The sequence below is a fragment of the Pseudonaja textilis genome, chromosome 7 (genome assembly GCF_049901715.1).
Source record: "Pseudonaja textilis isolate UNSWEBS1 chromosome 7, rPseTex1.2, whole genome shotgun sequence".
In the NCBI taxonomy this organism is placed as follows: Eukaryota; Metazoa; Chordata; class Lepidosauria; order Squamata; family Elapidae; genus Pseudonaja; species Pseudonaja textilis.
In genome coordinates, this window is record NC_141996.1 from 11,610,909 (window position 1) to 11,627,440 (window position 16,532).

The 16,532-nt window shown below is 41.1% G+C and overlaps 1 protein-coding gene across 1 annotated transcript in view; it reads left to right on the plus strand.

Moving 5' to 3' along the window:
- The window catches only part of HEPHL1 (hephaestin like 1), a 53,611-nt gene extending 38,628 nt beyond the window's left edge, over positions 1 to 14,983 (plus strand). Inside the window, exons 14-20 of the mRNA XM_087937019.1 lie at positions 459 to 590; positions 3,248 to 3,354; positions 4,178 to 4,400; positions 7,029 to 7,168; positions 10,711 to 10,870; positions 12,573 to 12,614; positions 14,296 to 14,983. Coding sequence (XP_087793145.1) covers positions 459 to 590; positions 3,248 to 3,354; positions 4,178 to 4,400; positions 7,029 to 7,168; positions 10,711 to 10,870; positions 12,573 to 12,614; positions 14,296 to 14,492 — 1,001 coding nt within the window. The 3' untranslated portion in view covers positions 14,493 to 14,983. The remainder of the gene's footprint in view (positions 1 to 458; positions 591 to 3,247; positions 3,355 to 4,177; positions 4,401 to 7,028; positions 7,169 to 10,710; positions 10,871 to 12,572; positions 12,615 to 14,295) is intronic.
- The last annotated feature ends 1,549 nt before the right edge of the window (positions 14,984 to 16,532 follow it).

Sequence of the window (16,532 nt, forward strand, 5' to 3'; positions counted from 1 at the left end):
CATGGCCTGGGAATCTGCATAGACAGGTTGCAAACTACGCTTCTCACTAGAAGATGGAGCAGCATATCAATACTCTTTGACACAGAGAAAGTTTGATAAACCAGGCTGGAAATGAGTCTTGTTGATTTTTAAAGTAGTGTCTCATTGTTTAAAATATATTATTAATATTAATTCAAGTATCTTCATCCAGAGCTGGCCATTTAAAGTGAAGGATGTATTTTGTAGGCTAACATTTACAGTCAAATGAGAACCATTTCTGCTTTAACACCTTATCTGCTAAAAAAAATAGGGTATCGATCTATGAATTAGTATCTTTTATCATAGTATAATTAATTTAATGCTCATTCTTTAGAATGAGATGAGAGTTCTTCCATTCCTTGATTCTAATAACATATATTTTTTAAAAAAATATACAATACTCATTGTTTTTTTTTTGTTTTGATTTGATTTTGCCTTAGGGCCATTCATTCACGCAGAAGTTGGTGACTTGGTAGTAATTATATTTAAGAACAAAGCCAGTAGGCCCTACTCAATATCAGCTCATGGAGTACAAGAAGATGCTGGAACGAAAGCCCACGTTACCATGCCAGGTACAGTGGTGGATCAGGACAGGAGACACAATCCTGCCGAATTTCACACAAGTCTTATGAGTTGGATTTGATTCAGGGGTGGGCTACTACTGGTTTGCCCCAGTTTGAGTGAACCGGGATCTAATTTTATCATTTTTAATTACCGGTTCAGCAAATCCCACCCCTGGTTGGCCCTGCCCACCCTGCCCCTCCCAGGAGTCTCCACAGGGCCTGTTTAGGTTGCCAGGGAAGTACAGGGCCCACGTGGATGCTTGAGGAGGTGAAAAACGGGCCTTCCGGAAGTTCCAGAGGCCAGAAATGAGTCTGTTTCCAGCCTCCGGAGGGCCTTTGGAGACCAGAGGAGGCCGTTTTCGCCTTCCCAGAGATGCGAGGAAAGCCTCCAGAGTCTCAGGAGGGGAAAAACAGGCCTCCAGGGCAGTGGTGGGATTCAAATTTTTTTACTACCGGTTCTCTGGGGGTGGCTTGGTGGGCATGGCAGAGGAAGGATACTGTAAAATCTCCAGTCAGAAGTAGTATTTTTTCTCCAGAACTGGTCAGATCCTGCTGAATACCACCTCTGCTCCAGGGTCTGCGGAGCCTGGGGGAGGCCGTTTTCGCCCTTCTGGAGGCTTGAGGAAAGCCTCTGGAACCCGGGGAGGGTGAAACCCATGATGCAGGAAGCCCACTAGGCCACGCCCACCATGACCACGCCCACCCAGCAACCAGGCAGAGAACTGGTTGCTTAAATTTTTGAAACCCACCCCGATTTGATTCCTGATGACTTCATAGTTTTGCTTTATTAGCCCCAAAATGGAAGGGGTTTCCCATTGCTTTCTTTCTAGTATTCCTATGGAATATGAAAAGTGGGAATTTCCTGTCCATGTTTCATCCCATGGACTGACTAGTACAGTTATTTCCCCCAAACTGCTTCTGAATATGCTAAGGAGCAGATAGCACCAGTTTTGATTCTTCCCGAAATGGTGCAACAGGTGATGAAGGTTGACGTGCTAACCTTAGGAAAATGCACGGCTGCTTTAAGATATTGAAATTAGGGGCTGGGTTCATGCTATTGCATGCTCCAAAGTTGTGGTTTACTGTATTGATAACAAATAGAATAGAATAAAATAACAGAATTGGAAGGGACCTTGGAGGCCTTCTAGACAGGCAGAAAACGCTCTACCATTTCAGACAAATGGTTGTTCAGTGTCTTCTTAAAAACTTCCAGTGTTGGAGAATTCACAACTTCTGGAGGTAAGTTGTTCCACTGGTTAATAGTTCTCACTGTCAGGAAATTTCTCCTTAGTTTTAGTTGCTTCCCATCTAACTATAGTTTGTCCAACAAACCATGTTGAACCAATTTAGTTTGGTCTGAAAACAATATTCAGACACTTAAAAATCAATTGCATACAATGTTTTTAGTGGATTGCTAACCATAACTTAAATTGTTTAAGCAGGTAGTCCTTAACCTGTAACCACAATTAAAATTTCTGTTGCTGAGCGAGACAGTTGTTAAGTGAGTCTTGCCACAATTATGTGAATCACTGCAGTTAGTAACACCGTTGTAAAGTGAATCTGGCTTTTCCATTGGTTTTACTCCTCAGAAGGTCTCCAAAAGGGATCACGTGACTGGCAACCATCATAAATATAAGCCAGTTGCCAAATGTCTGACTTTTGATCATGTGACCATGGGGATCAGAGGTGGTATATTCTGCAGATTCGGGCCGATTCTGGTGTACCAGTAGCAGAAATTTTGACCAGTTCAGAGAACTGGCAAATAGCACCTCTGCCTGGCCCCACCCATCCACCCCTGCTCTTTCCAGTCCTTTATTCCATTTATTCCAGCTCAGCTGATTTGCCTGGCAGAGCGGATTGCCGCGCCCCAGCTGAGCTAACAAAACCAGCTCAGACGATCTTTGAGTGCTGCGCAAGGGCGATCTTTGAGTGTTGCATGTGCGCACCAAGTGCACAGAACCGGTAGCATGGAAGTTGGAATCCCACCACTGATGGGGCTGCTGTATAAATGTGAAAAATGGTTTTCAGCTTTGGAATCCATATTCCACGCTGCCACATAGCCTGGGAGAGTGGAAAGGGGGTGATTTCAATTAAGTAGCTCTAAGTAGACAAAATAAAATTCTTTTGTTAATCCAAGGTCATTTAGTATGGCGCAGGGTGTAATAAGGATCTTACTTTTGGACGGATCATGATCGGGCCATGTGATGTGATGACGACCAAGCGGGGATGGATTTGTAGTTTGAGAAATTGTGGAAACCCTAAAAAACTTTAGATTTGGGTTTCCGTGGATGTGCCAGGTGCTATTCTAATAAAAGTACCTTTGAGATATGTTTGTCTTGGAGTTACTGATTGGAATTGAGGTTTGCTGGAACGCTGACAACGGTCATAAGTCACATTTTTCAGTGCTATTGTAACTTCCAGGACTATTTATAGTTTGGATATTGATGCTTCTAAGTAGAATTTTGGTATTTGGTGAGGACTTCATCATATACTTCTGATCTTGGGAATTAAAGACAAGACACACTTTTTTAAAAAAAGTAGTTGGTATTTTACCAAAATTACCAAGTTGAATCAATTTTCATCGAATGTTGGATGTTGATCATCTTTATTTTAGTTTTCTCTTCTCCCCAAACCTATCTTTCTTAAACACAAATGTTTGCATGCAGGAGAAACAAGCACATACCTTTGGAGAATTCCAGAACAATCAGGCCCTGGCGTTTCTGATCCAAACTGTATTTCTTGGGCTTATTATTCAACAGTGCATTTTGTAAAGGTAAATGAAATATCCGACTTACAGGGTTTATGTAGGGGGTTATCTGTTCTTCCTCTAAGTTTGTCCAACCCAGGGGTCCCCAAACTTGGCAACATTAAGACTTGTGGACTTCAACTCCCAGAATTCCTCAGCCAGCATAGCTGGCTGAGGAATTCTGGGAGTTGAAGTCTACAAGTCATAAAGTATCCAAGTTTGGAGATCTCTGGTCTAACCCTAACCTCTAAAAAAGGTGGGTGAAAATGACCTAAATTTCTTAGGCTAAATGGTTAAGGGAAAGACCATGGATTCAAGAGTGTCCATTCGGTTGGAGGGCAGGGAAGAGAAGGGACGTTATAAAAGAAGTCAGGGCCACGCATGATGTATGTCTCAAAAAGATGGGGCTTTAATCATATGCCTGTAATTGCCATTTTGATTTTATTTTCTTAATTCTCCTCTATTTATCCTTGGATATCTTGAAAAATTTCCATATTGTCTGAATTATTTTGAGGAGGATATGTATCAGGTATTCAAGCAGTTTTTATAGTAGGTATCTTCCAGCGGATCTTGTGGAGGGTCAGCAAAGCATGAAATTTTTGCAGCTTTTAGCATATAAGATTTGCATGCGTGAACCCATTCATTTATTATTTATTTGGCATGGTCCATTATTCCTGCACTTATTTTAAAAGTCTTGCATTCAATAGTCTCTCCCTGTGTATGTATGTGTGTGTGTGTGTGTACATAAAGACATATACATACAGGGAGAGAAGACATATACATACAGGGAGAGACTATTACACACACATTCTTTGCGCTGTTTTTTTTCCCTTCTGTTCTTTAATTTCAGGATTTGTACAGTGGTTTGATTGGACCCCTTATAACTTGCAGAAAGGGGATATTAAATGAAAATGGCTCAAGGAGTGATATTGATCGTGAATTTACTCTTCTATTTATGACTTTTGATGAGAATGAATCTTGGTATTTAAATGACAACATTGTAAAATATTTGCACAAAAACCCTGAAGAATTTAACCCCACCAGTAATTTTACGAAAGGGAACAGAAAGAATGGTATGTTGCTTAGTATATGGAATAAGAGAATTACTTCTTGAACAATATAATGCTTCATCAATTATTTAGGTTTTTGCACTATCATGCGTTTTCCCCAAAGTGAAAGCCAACCTTGGCTTTCAAAATAATGATATGTTGCAGCCTTGTTGGTTCACTATGCTGCTATAAACTTTAGAATTAAAAAAGAACTCTCTCTCCTTTAGAATAAACTTGAAGAAAATGTTCTTGGTCTACTCTCAAACCTAATATACTGACCAGGTTCACAGGTTGCACTAAGTTATAATATGGTTTAGTTTTGCCGGGTTAGATAGGTTATGTGATTATAGCTGGTTGCAAACTACAATATAAGGCAGAAGCCATTTTGTTGTGGTTGGGAGCCACACAATATTTAAGAGTAGAAGGACTATCATACACAATTGGCAAAACATGAATTTTCAGCGAGTGGAGGTGAGTATCAGTAGGTTTTTCAGATGAATACTTTGTGGGTTTTTTTTTTTACCTTTAAACTACATTCTGTTTTATGGCCCCTTTATGACTTGTGGACTTCAACATGGCTGGCTGAGGAATTCTGGGAGTTGAAGTTCACAAGTCATAAAAGGGCCAATGTTCCACACCCTGTACCACAGTTTTGCTGTGTTTCTAACATAATGGGAACTGATGTGAAGCGATGCTCCTGGGCCTGTAAATGAAAGTTTAACTTCGGCCTCAGCTAACTCATTCCTGTGAGTTATGGCTCAGGGTATTCTATGCACCTAAATAATTCTGGTTTATTAGCCATGATTAAGCAACCATGGTGCAACACCTCAGCCAGTATATATGTAGGAAAAGTTTCAGTTGGAAAAATATTCAAATAAGTAAAATCTCCATGAGTCTCATTTTATTCTCAAAATGCACTGGATATGTGAGCTGTCTTAGCAGTAAGTCACAGAAATGAAGGCTTGATGATCAAAAACATACATACGAATACATTTCTCATTAGGAAACAACAATTTCCATTGGAGCTGAGGCCATCTAGGCATCCCTCACAGTTGCCCCTGTGCTCAAATAATTTTTGCAATAGCCAAGTATTTTTTGTGGGGTGGGGGTCATAAAAATGGAAGGATGGAGCGATCAGAGAACACTGGGAATTCTGCTTATGCAAAGGATTCTCTGAATCCAAAAGTTAATTCCAATGATTCTAAAAGTCAAGCCCTTTGGGATAAGAAATCCTGGGCTTCAAGTGAGGGGGTCCTTGTTTTCTTGCAGATGTTTCATTACCCAAACTAGGTAACATTTTCGGTGCTTGATGTATGCTTGAGCATTGCTGATGTTACCTAGTCTGACTGATCAAATGGCACGTGTCAGAAGCAGGGTTGAAAGGAGTAGCCAGTGACATTACCATTGCCCGGGAGATGCCCAGTTGGGGGATCCTTTCACGTCCTCAGCAGGAGCTGGAGCGAAGGACGGGAGCTCACCCATCCCCATACATTCGGATCTCAAACATGGGCTTGCTAATTTCCAACCCAACATCCTAACCATGTTTTAGTTTAGTTTAGTTTATTGTCATTGCACCTTGTACAATGAAATCAAACATCCATCTTCAGTGCACATCAAGGCCATGAAAATAAACACAAACACACATCCTTCACACTCCACACATTGAACTGAAAACCCCCAACACCGCACCAACACTGCACTATACAGTAGAATTCAACAGAGCTACTGCTCTGGCAGTGTTGGGATTCAAATATTTTTACCACCGGTTCGGTGGGCGTGGCTTGGTGGGTGTGCTTTGCGTGCGTGCACACACTTTGCGTGCGCAGACACACCAAATGTACACTTTGCACAGATGCAGAGGCGTTCTAACTCACCTCCTGCAAGCCTGCACTCTCCTGGTCGCTTCAGCAGCTGCCGCGCAGCGCTCTTCTGTGCCGCGCAAAGCAGCTGCGCTTCAAACTCAGAGGATAAAGGTGAGCATGGGAGCATGGGAGCCTGGGTGGGTGGGTGGGCCCAACAGCAGAGCAGTGGAGAGAACCAATTCAATCTCCGCTGCCCATCGCTGCTACCGGCTTGGGAGAACCGGGCAGAACCGGTAGAATACCACCACTGTGCCCTGGGATAGAAGCTGTTTTTCAGCCTAATAGCGTGAGTGGGAATGCAGTCATGCACATAAAGAATATCAAGTCAGGGACTGAACACGCAACCCTGTGGTGTACCAGTGTAAAGAATAAGGGCTGAAGAGGTATGATGATTACCTAATCTGACCCTCTGTGAGTGGCCAAACAGGAAATCCATAATCCAAAGGCAGATTGAATTAGAAAGCCCAAGGTCCTGAAGTTTAGACACTAGTCTATGTGGAAGAATTGTGTTAATCGCAGAACTAAAATCCACAAAAAGCATCCTCACATAGCCCCCACCCCGCCCCGTTCCAGATGAGTCAGAGCAGTGTGAAGAATGATGGACAACATGCTCCTTTAGTTTGGGTAAGGAAAGGTCTGCAAGAAAACAACCAAGCTCAGAGATCACCAAGGACCCCTCATTTCAATCCTGAGCTGCATATATTTTCTGTTATGGTTTTAAAGGGACAGAGGAACACTCAAACCTGTAATTCATTCCTTTCACAACTATCTCTTACATGCTTTTTTTTAGCAATCAATGGCAAAATCTTTAATAATCTCCCTGGGCTGATCATGAATGAAGGAGAAGGCACAAATTGGTACCTGATAGGAATGGGAAATGAACTTGATATCCATAATGTCCATTTTCATGGCGAAACCTTTATTGTCAAGGTTGGTATTGACCAGAGTGGGCAATTCTTTTTATGCTAATAGTCACCTTTGGCTTAAGTGGCATATTCAGAGTGATAGTCCCAAAAATAATTGGTGGATCCGGGACCAAAGAAAATAATTTCATTTATATTTGATTTTAATCATATGGTTAGTTGATCACATAGTTATTATAAATACTTTCTAATCTTAATAACAAAATATATATGATTTGTATTTTAGTAAAACTGTATACAAAGTACGAGATTTTCAAATACAGGTAGTCCTCAATTTACGACCACAACTGAGCCCAAAATTTATGCTGCTAAGTGAGAAATTTGTTAAGTGAGTTTTGCTCCATTTTACAACCCTTCTTCACTTAATTAGTAACAGGTTTTAAGTGACTCTTGTTTCCCCATTGACTTTGCTTGTCAGAAGGTCACAAAAGGTGATTATTTGACTCTGGGACACTGCAGCTGTCATAAATATGACTCAGCTGCCTAGCCTCTGAATTTTGTTCACATGACCATGAGGATGCTGCAAAGGTCATAAGTGTGAAAAACAGTCATGTCACTGTTGTAAATTTGAAAGGTCACTAAATGAACTGTTGTAAGTCGAGGACTACCTGTTCTGCAAACAAGAAGCTTTTACTATTTATGTATTAATAATACAGTGTATTTTGTGAACTAAAATTATTTATGGATTTGGTATATTACTGCCTGATACATGCATACAATAATTTTCTACAATTGCAAAGCAAAATACAACTCATCCATCACAAAATCTCCAGAACCGTAAAGCCTACAAACTTGAAATTTGGCATGTATGTTCCTCTTGGATTCTAGGGGCTCGCTAAGAAAGGATTTTTCAAAATGACTATCAGAGCATTAGAATTTTATATATTATTATTATTAACATGCTCTGATGCTAAGGAGTTCTATTCCTCCTCCCCATCTGAAAAGAAATCAGAGGAGTTTCAGTTTCAGTTTCAGTTTCAGAACACCAAGCAGCTTTAGTACAGAACAGTTGAGCTAAGCAACACCTTGCTGTCTCCTTCTTGCTCACACAGCAAATACTGTTTCAGTTTCCAATCAGCCCTCAACTCTCTTACACACTGACAGGATGCTAGCCAGATGGATACTGATGGATGCTGGGAGGCAGAGGCAGATCCCCCCACACTTATTTTCCTCCCCCCAAACTAAGCCTGACCACATAGTTTCATAGTGAAGCACAGGTATCAAGCTAGTAGTATAATGGAGTAAATTGCTGTAATAATAACAATTAGCAAGGAAATAATAACAATAGAATAGCACATAGGATAGAGAGTATAGAAAGTACATTTAGAAATGTGTGTGCTTCACATTTCTTTTTTATAGCTTGGTTACAACTCCTCAACAATTACAAGGAGAGACAGAAAACTACTCTGTGCTTTTCTGGCTCTTTTGAATTGGATCAATCTAAGATAAATGTTTCCCTATACAGTCATGTCTGACTGTAGGGCACGTTGCTCCTCTCCATTTTTAGGCTGAGGGAGCCCAGTGTTGTCTGAAACTATTTTCTGTGGTCATATGGTCAGCATGACTATATGCCAAAAGCATACAGAACACTGTTATCTTCCTTCCAAAGTGGTACCTATTAATCTACTTGCATTTGCATGCTTTTGAACTGCTGGGTGGGCGGGAGCTGGAGCTCACCTCATTGTGTGTCTCAAACCCAAGCTGTCAGCTTTCCAGCTGACAAGCTCACCATCTTTAACTGCTAGCCATCATGTCTCCCTGGATCAATGTAATTGGGTATTGGTTTTTTTAAAAAAACACCCTAACCTGCAATCACATGGGAAATGCCTATGTAGAAGCCAGGAATTTAGCCTTAAGCAGTCAAAACATCTGCAGAACAGTGTTGGTGATCAGTGCAAAGTCCACAATAGTCTATCAGGAGCTGGGCAGATCCTAACCTCTGATCGCATCCTTAAGCATATTAACCGTGTTTCCCTGAAAATAAGACCTGGTCTTATTTTCTTTTGGGTCCCAAAATTAGCACTAGGGCTTATTTTTGGAGAGTGTCTTTTTCCCTCCCTGTTTATAAGAGGGCCACTTCTTCTGCTTGCTCGCAACAGGGCAGGAGGCCTCACAGAACACCAGTGCTGCCACCACAAGGTGAGGGCCGCAACTGCCTCACATGCCCTGTACCACCTTACCTCAGGGCCCATGCCCTGACCCCTGCCTCACCTTGCGGTGGCGGCTCCAGTAATCCCATCCAGCAGGACCCAGCAGGCCACCAGCCCACTTCTGCTTGCTCGCAGCCTCAACAGAGCAGAAAGCTAAGCAACATGCCAGTGTTGGTAAAAGAGGAACAGAATATGCTTCCTGAACTGTAACCCTAGCAGTACAGATAGTCCCAATCATTCATTTAATGTCCATTTGAAGTTACACCAAAAAAAATGACTTATTTGCAGCTATCATTGTTGCAGTATTCCCACAGCCATAGGACCAAAATTTGTGACAGATGCAGCATCGCGGAGTTCGCTAATTGCCATCTGAAACCTTCCCAGCCAGCTTTCAACAGCAAAGTCAAGGGTGGAAGCCAGGTTCTCTTAAAAATATGATTAAATAAATAAAAGAGCAGTGAGGAGGGAGGGAAAATGGAAAATAGGAGTGAGGAAAGATAGGGAAAAGAAAAGAAAAAGAAGCATTGACTTCCAACTCTCTGTTGAGGTACAATAAGGCATTAGCATCAAATCACAGCTTTTTGCTTTTCCATAATAATATGAACAAGTCATTTCTATAAGGATCTATCCATCTAATGCACCAAGCTCAGAAGCAGTTTCCATGTGGAAACAAAAGTACTTGTATTCTTTTCTTTCATCAGATTAGTCAGTTTTGCCATTTCCGCCAACTCCATCAATTTCTGTATCCATTCTTCCATGGTAGGTATCAAAGTGTCCTTCCATTTTGGCCCATACAATATGTTGTCAACATGTATAGTAACAAAGTTCCAAATGTTTTCTCCGGTTCTTTTTCCATTAATCCCAAAAGGAAAAATCCTGGTTTCATTTCTATCTCCATTTTCAGGATTTTCTGTATTAGGGTAAGAATCATACTGCATTTATTTTTTTTTGCTTTATCACATGTCCACCATAGATGATAAAAAGTTCCTTCTTTTATGTTTCCACTTCCAACATTCATTTGACATAAGCCAGGTTCACTTAATGACCGCATGATTGCCTTAAGAACCGTGGCAAAAAAAGTCATAAAATCAGGTGTGCCTCAACGACCACCTCACTTATGTATGAAATTATGCAATGTTCAGTCTGGTGGTGGGATTCTAATTTTTAGACTACAGGTTCTGTGGGCGTGGCTTGGTGGGCGTGGCAGAGGAAAGATACTGTAAAATCTCCAGTCAGAGGTGGTATTTGCCGGTTCTCCAAACTACTCAAAATTTCCGCTACCGGTTCTCCAGAACTGGTCAGAACCTGATGAATACCACCTCTGGTTCAATCCCAGTTGTGGATGTAAGTCAAGAACTATCTTTAGGAAATCTTTATAATGCTTCCTGTCTTCCCACAGATAGATCACAATCACAGAAGAGATGTATACGACCTCATTCCTGCAACTTTTCAGACAATTGAACTGGTAGCATTTAATCCTGGGATTTGGCTTTTACATTGCCATGTGTACAATCACATTCGTGGAGGGATGGAAACCACCTACACCATACTAAAAGCAGGTAACAAAATAGGTATTAATATAAATAAAATAATTTACATTAAAGTAATATATAAAATAATAAAATAATGAATTATTTTGTTAATAACTTTAACACGCATTATTAAATATAGTAAAAATAGACTAAGGTCTTCTGCAGCAAATGTTGGACCGAATTCATGGGAAATCCTCCTCCTTCTTGTGTTTATCTCTGGAAACCACCAGAATAGCCCCTCCCTCTACATCAGGGGTGTCAAACTCTATTTCATTGAGGGCCACATCAGGGTTGTGTTTGACCTCGGGATGCCGGGTGGGCGTGGCCAGGGTAGACGTGACCACCTCTGTTTCCATCCATTATCCATCCATATTCATCCATCCGTAGTTTCATTCATCATTCCTTGATCTGAGGATACACACTGTTCTGACCCAGGCTTCGTCAAACTTAATAAACCACAAACTGAATTTAAAAGTAAAACCTTTTTTAATGCGACACTGGGAATTACTTGCATTCCCAGCCGAAACTAATTAGACACAGTTCCTCCAGATAGGAGCACACTTTTCAGTGCTGTTGAATGCTGCCAAGAAACAGAAGTCCAATTAAGGCTAATCATAAACCAACCCAAAACCCCAGAAAAAACAACAACCAGAGTACAGAAGCTTCAAGAAGGACTCAGAAATTACTGAACTACTTTGCTTCCTGCGAGGCTCTTCGTCATTGAGGCCTGACTTTTATCCCTTATGGGAAGGGCAATCACCTCCCAGCCTTACTCCCGAGTCGCCCTTTTTGTTTCAGCTGCTCTCGCCTTCTAGCAGCTCTGTGCACATGTGCACTGGGAACAGGCTCCCTTGGGTCTTCTGCCTTGCTGCTGCCAGACTCCGAAAGCTCCAAAGGCAGCACTCCACTCTCAGATGGTCCTGGCCCCATCCCCGCATCGGACACAGGACCCTCACCAAGTCCTCGCCAGACTGCCTGACTGGTTCCCTTTCATCCTCACTGTCCGATGCCTCTGCCGTCCGCACCGGCTGTTGGCGAACCACAACACATACTTTCTCCAGTCTGGAGCATGAAGGATAAAAGTTATCCATAAATCCTAGAATCACCCACACCTACACACTTTTACCTAGCAACAAATCCCTTAGGAATTGATAGGGGCTTCATTTAAAACTGTGAGGAGGCCTATCTTGAATAATGCTGGACCCTTTTTCCCCAAAAAAGTTAAGCTGTTTTTCTGCTGCTGTTTTGTTGAATGCCACTGCTTAGTTATTCTTAGCGTAATCACTAGTCACTTTTTGGACAAAGCTAACGGTGAAATCAAGTCCAGATGAATCACATTTTTAGTACTGAATGCCCATTCATATAAGTTGGCATTATTTATCTGGGTCTAATGTGCTTCCTGTTCAGAACTGGAATTATGCAAAATATAATCAATTTGAAGCTACATTACAAGTCAAGGTAGAAAAAGGTCTGATTTAAAAGTGCTCTCAAGGATAAACACTTCAGAGATGTAGGGAGGCTTAATGAGTGTTTCTATTTAAAGTAAACCAGTTTTAGCTTAGATGGCTTTTCAGTGTCATTTGAGATGTAATGTGTTATAGTTAAACCCATTCAGGTGTGATTTGTATTATGTGAACTAGATCTCTATAGTCAGTTCACTAAGACACCCAGACGGTATATTGGCAGTGGTAGACTTGTGCTTACTAATGAAACCCACTTTTTCCTACAGAAAATGAAACAAATCTTGATGAAAATGAAACTACTACAAAAGGTAAAACTCAGTCTTATTGATAGATTACGCAGAACACCACTAATTGCCATAGCAAATTCAGGCAACAGGCATTCAGTGGTATCTGTCTGCCTGTCTGTCTCTGTGTCTGTGTGTGTGTGTGTGTAATAGTTGGCAAGATGGAGGACAGGATGCCACATGGTGATTCAACCTCTTCTGTCCATGCATCTACACTGCACACTTGTCCAAAGAAAAAACATTTGCATTAAAATGTTTCATCTGCTATCTTGCTGATGTCGCCCTGCGCACTCTTGTATCTGTGCTTCAGATGTACTTCATTCATGCAGCTATGCCCAAATAGCTACTGGTGATATCATTTCACCATATTTGAAACATCAAATGGAATAGATGATTTCTATATTTTCCATCATTATGTAATTTCCTCCAGAGTTGTCCTAGATTGATAAGGAAAGATCCTCCTTTGCATATTTGTTGCGGTAAAAAGGGGTAATATACAGAGGAGGGATTCAAATTTTTTAACAACCGGTTCTGTGGGTGTGGCTTAGTTGGTGGGCATGGCTTGGAAGTCATATGATTGGGTGGATGTGGCTTGGTGGTCATGTTATTGACTGGGTGTGGCCAACTCAATATCACTCACATCGAGGCACGCAACTCCTCGCCTGGCCTCTCATGACTGTGGGGATGCTGAAACAGTCGTAAGTGTGAAAAATGGTCATAAGTCACTTTTTTCAGTGCCATTGTAACTTTGAATGGTCCCTCCACACAAGCAAAGTGCCAGCAAAGGAGGGGAAAAAAACTCCACAGACCTTCCTGGGACAGGAAGTCTAGTCCTGCCAAGAATGTAATAAGGGTTAACGGAGAGGCAGTTTCTGTAAGCAACACCAGAATGTTTCCTTCCTGCCTTCCTTACAGGATTAAGCCAGTCATTTCTTCTAACAATCAGTTCTCCGAACTGCTTAGAATGTTAACAACCGGTTCTAGCGAATAGGTGCGAACTGGTAGAATCCCAGCCCTGCTAATATAGCAAAAGAGCATTTAGACTTATATACCACTTCGCTGTGCTTTACAGCCCTCCCTAAGCAGTTTTACAAAGTCAGTCTATTGCCCCCAACAATCTGGGTCCTCATTGTACTGACCTTGGAAGGATGGAAGGCTGAATCAACCTTAAGCCTGGTGAGATTCAAACTGCCAGATTGCAGTCAGCTGGCAGTCAGCAGAAGTAGCCTGCAGTACTGCACTCTAACCACTGCGCCACCACAGCTCATCTCTTCTTGTGCACCATAATTTGCTCACACAACTACTGGAAATAGTCCAAAAAATTAGCTAGGAAGCAGATCTCACTGTATGATTTTGCTTCAACTTGCAGGTACTAAATAAAAACAAAAATGATCTTGATCTCCAGAGCCCTTTTTTATGATTCTGATGAGAGCCGTGGTGGCGCAGTGGTTAGAATGCAGTATTGCAGGCTATTTCTGCTGACTGCCAGCTGCCACCAGTTCAGCAGTTCGATTCTCGCCAGGCTCAAAATTGACTCGGCCTTCCATCCTTCCAGGGTGGGTAAAATGATTGTTGGGGGCAATATGCTGACCCTGTGAACCGCTTAGAGAGGGCTATAAAGCACTGTGAAGTGGTATATAAGTCTAAGTGCTATTGCTATTATTTATAAACTGTCCAAGGTGACCATATTTTTCTCCTTCAACAGGTAATAGAAGAACAGAAATAGAGTTCTTTGGCAATTGGCTGGACCTGCAAGAGACCGGCTCTGTCCTCCAAGTGTTTTTCCTCATTGGAGTAGTGCTTCTGTTCATTGTTTTGACATTCGTATCTATTGTAGTTTGCCAGAAAAAAAAGACCTATTATCATTTGATTGGGCACAAATCAATGGAGTCCCTCTCATAATTTGACTTTCTGTTGGACTGTATTTCTAGTTCATTATTAATAAAGAGGAATATTTGTGAGTCAGGATTAAAATGAATGGGTCCTTGGTGCTCTCTGAGCTTGCTTGTTTTCTTGCAGATGTTTCCTTACCCAAACTCCAGGTAGTCCTCGACTTATGACCACAATTGAGCCCATAATTTCTTTTATTGAGTTTTGCCCCCATTTTACCACATTTCTTGCCACAATTGTTAAGTGAATCACTGCAGTTGATAAGTTAGTAACCTGGGTGTTCAGTGAACCTGGCTTCTTCATTGACTTTGCCTACCAAAAGGTTGCAAAAATTAATTACATGACCTTGGGACACAGCAATGGTCATAAGTATGAGCCAGTTGCCAAGCACCTGAATTTTGATCACATGATCATGGGGAAGCTAGAGAGGTTGTAACTGTGAAAAAAGGTCATAAGTCACTTTTTTCAGTGTTGTTGTAACTTTGAATGGTCACTAAATGAACTGTTATAATTCGAAGACTATGAATAGACTAGACTAGATTAGACTAGACTAGACTAGACTATAATAGACTGGACTGGACTGGACTAGACTAGACTAGACTAGACTAGAATAGATTAGAATAGAATAGACTGGACTGGACTAGACTAGACTAGACTAGATTAGACTAGATTAGACTAGAATAGAATAGACTAGATTAGACTAGAATAGACTGGACTAGACTAGACTAGAATAGAATAGACTGGACTGGACTAGACTAGACTAGACTAGACTAGACTAGACTAGACTAGAATAGAATAGAATAGGCTAGGCTAGGCTAGGCTAGGCTAGGCTAGGCTAGAATAGAATAGAATAGAATAGAATAGAATAGAATAGAATAGAATAGAATAGAATAGAATAGAAATTCTTTATTGGCCAAGTGTGATTGGACACACTCAGGGAATTTGTCTCCAGTGCAGAAGCTCTCAGTGTACATACAAGCAACAAGTGATAAGATGTTTCCAAGTTTGGGTAACAAAACATTTGCAAGAAAACAAGCAAGCTTAGAGATCACCAAGGACCCCTTAATTTCAACCCTGAGCCTCAAATATTCCTCTTTATCAATCAGTACTTTGAAATGAGATCAAGACAAGACAAGAGAAGAGAAGAAGAAAAAACATGATTATATTTACAAGAAAACTACAGGCTGTTTCTCATAACCAATCTACCTAACAAATCTTGTGCTGGTATAAAAATATTACTGCATAAATCGGACTGTCTCCCACCGCCGAGATTTATTTAAGCTACGCTGACAAAGTTGCCAGAATAAAGTAAGGCATTTTTCTTTCAAAAATGGACAGTCTGGAATGGGGGAAAAGTCTAGAGCAAAGCAAAACACGGTGTGAAAAGGCGTAGTACTCTATATGTCAATAAAACAAAATATTTGTAGCTCAGGGTTGAAATGAGAGGCCCTTGATGCTCTCTGAGTATGGTTGTTGTCTTGCAGACATTGCATTACCCAACTAGGGAACATCACCAGTGCATCAATTTGGATAATGAAACATCTGCAAGAAAAAAACCAAAGCTCAGAGAGCACCAAGGATCCCTCAAGTACTTTATATGTTGGTCATTAACAGAGAAGAAAAAGGAATTCCAGAGAGAGGAATTACAGATAACTTACGACTGTCACTTAATGACTAATTGCATTTATGACCATCATGGAGCATATATACACCCAGCCATTGTAAATGGTCACTTGACTCTTTCCCCCATGGTCACATGACTGCATATCACGTGCTTGACAACCAATTAGCTTTATGATTGCAGTCACACGGCACAGTTCGCCATGTTTAATGCTGGTTTCTGGCAAAAATCAAGAACCCACTCATCTGAATGAACAGATTTGCAGTTATACAGGTAGTCCTCAATTTATGACCACAATTGAGCCCAACATTTCTGTCGCTAAGCAAGACAGTTATTAAGTGAGCTTTGCCCTATTTCTTTCTTGCCACACTTGTTAAGTAAATCACTTCAGTTGGTAAGTTAGCAACACAGTTGTTAAATGAATATGGTTT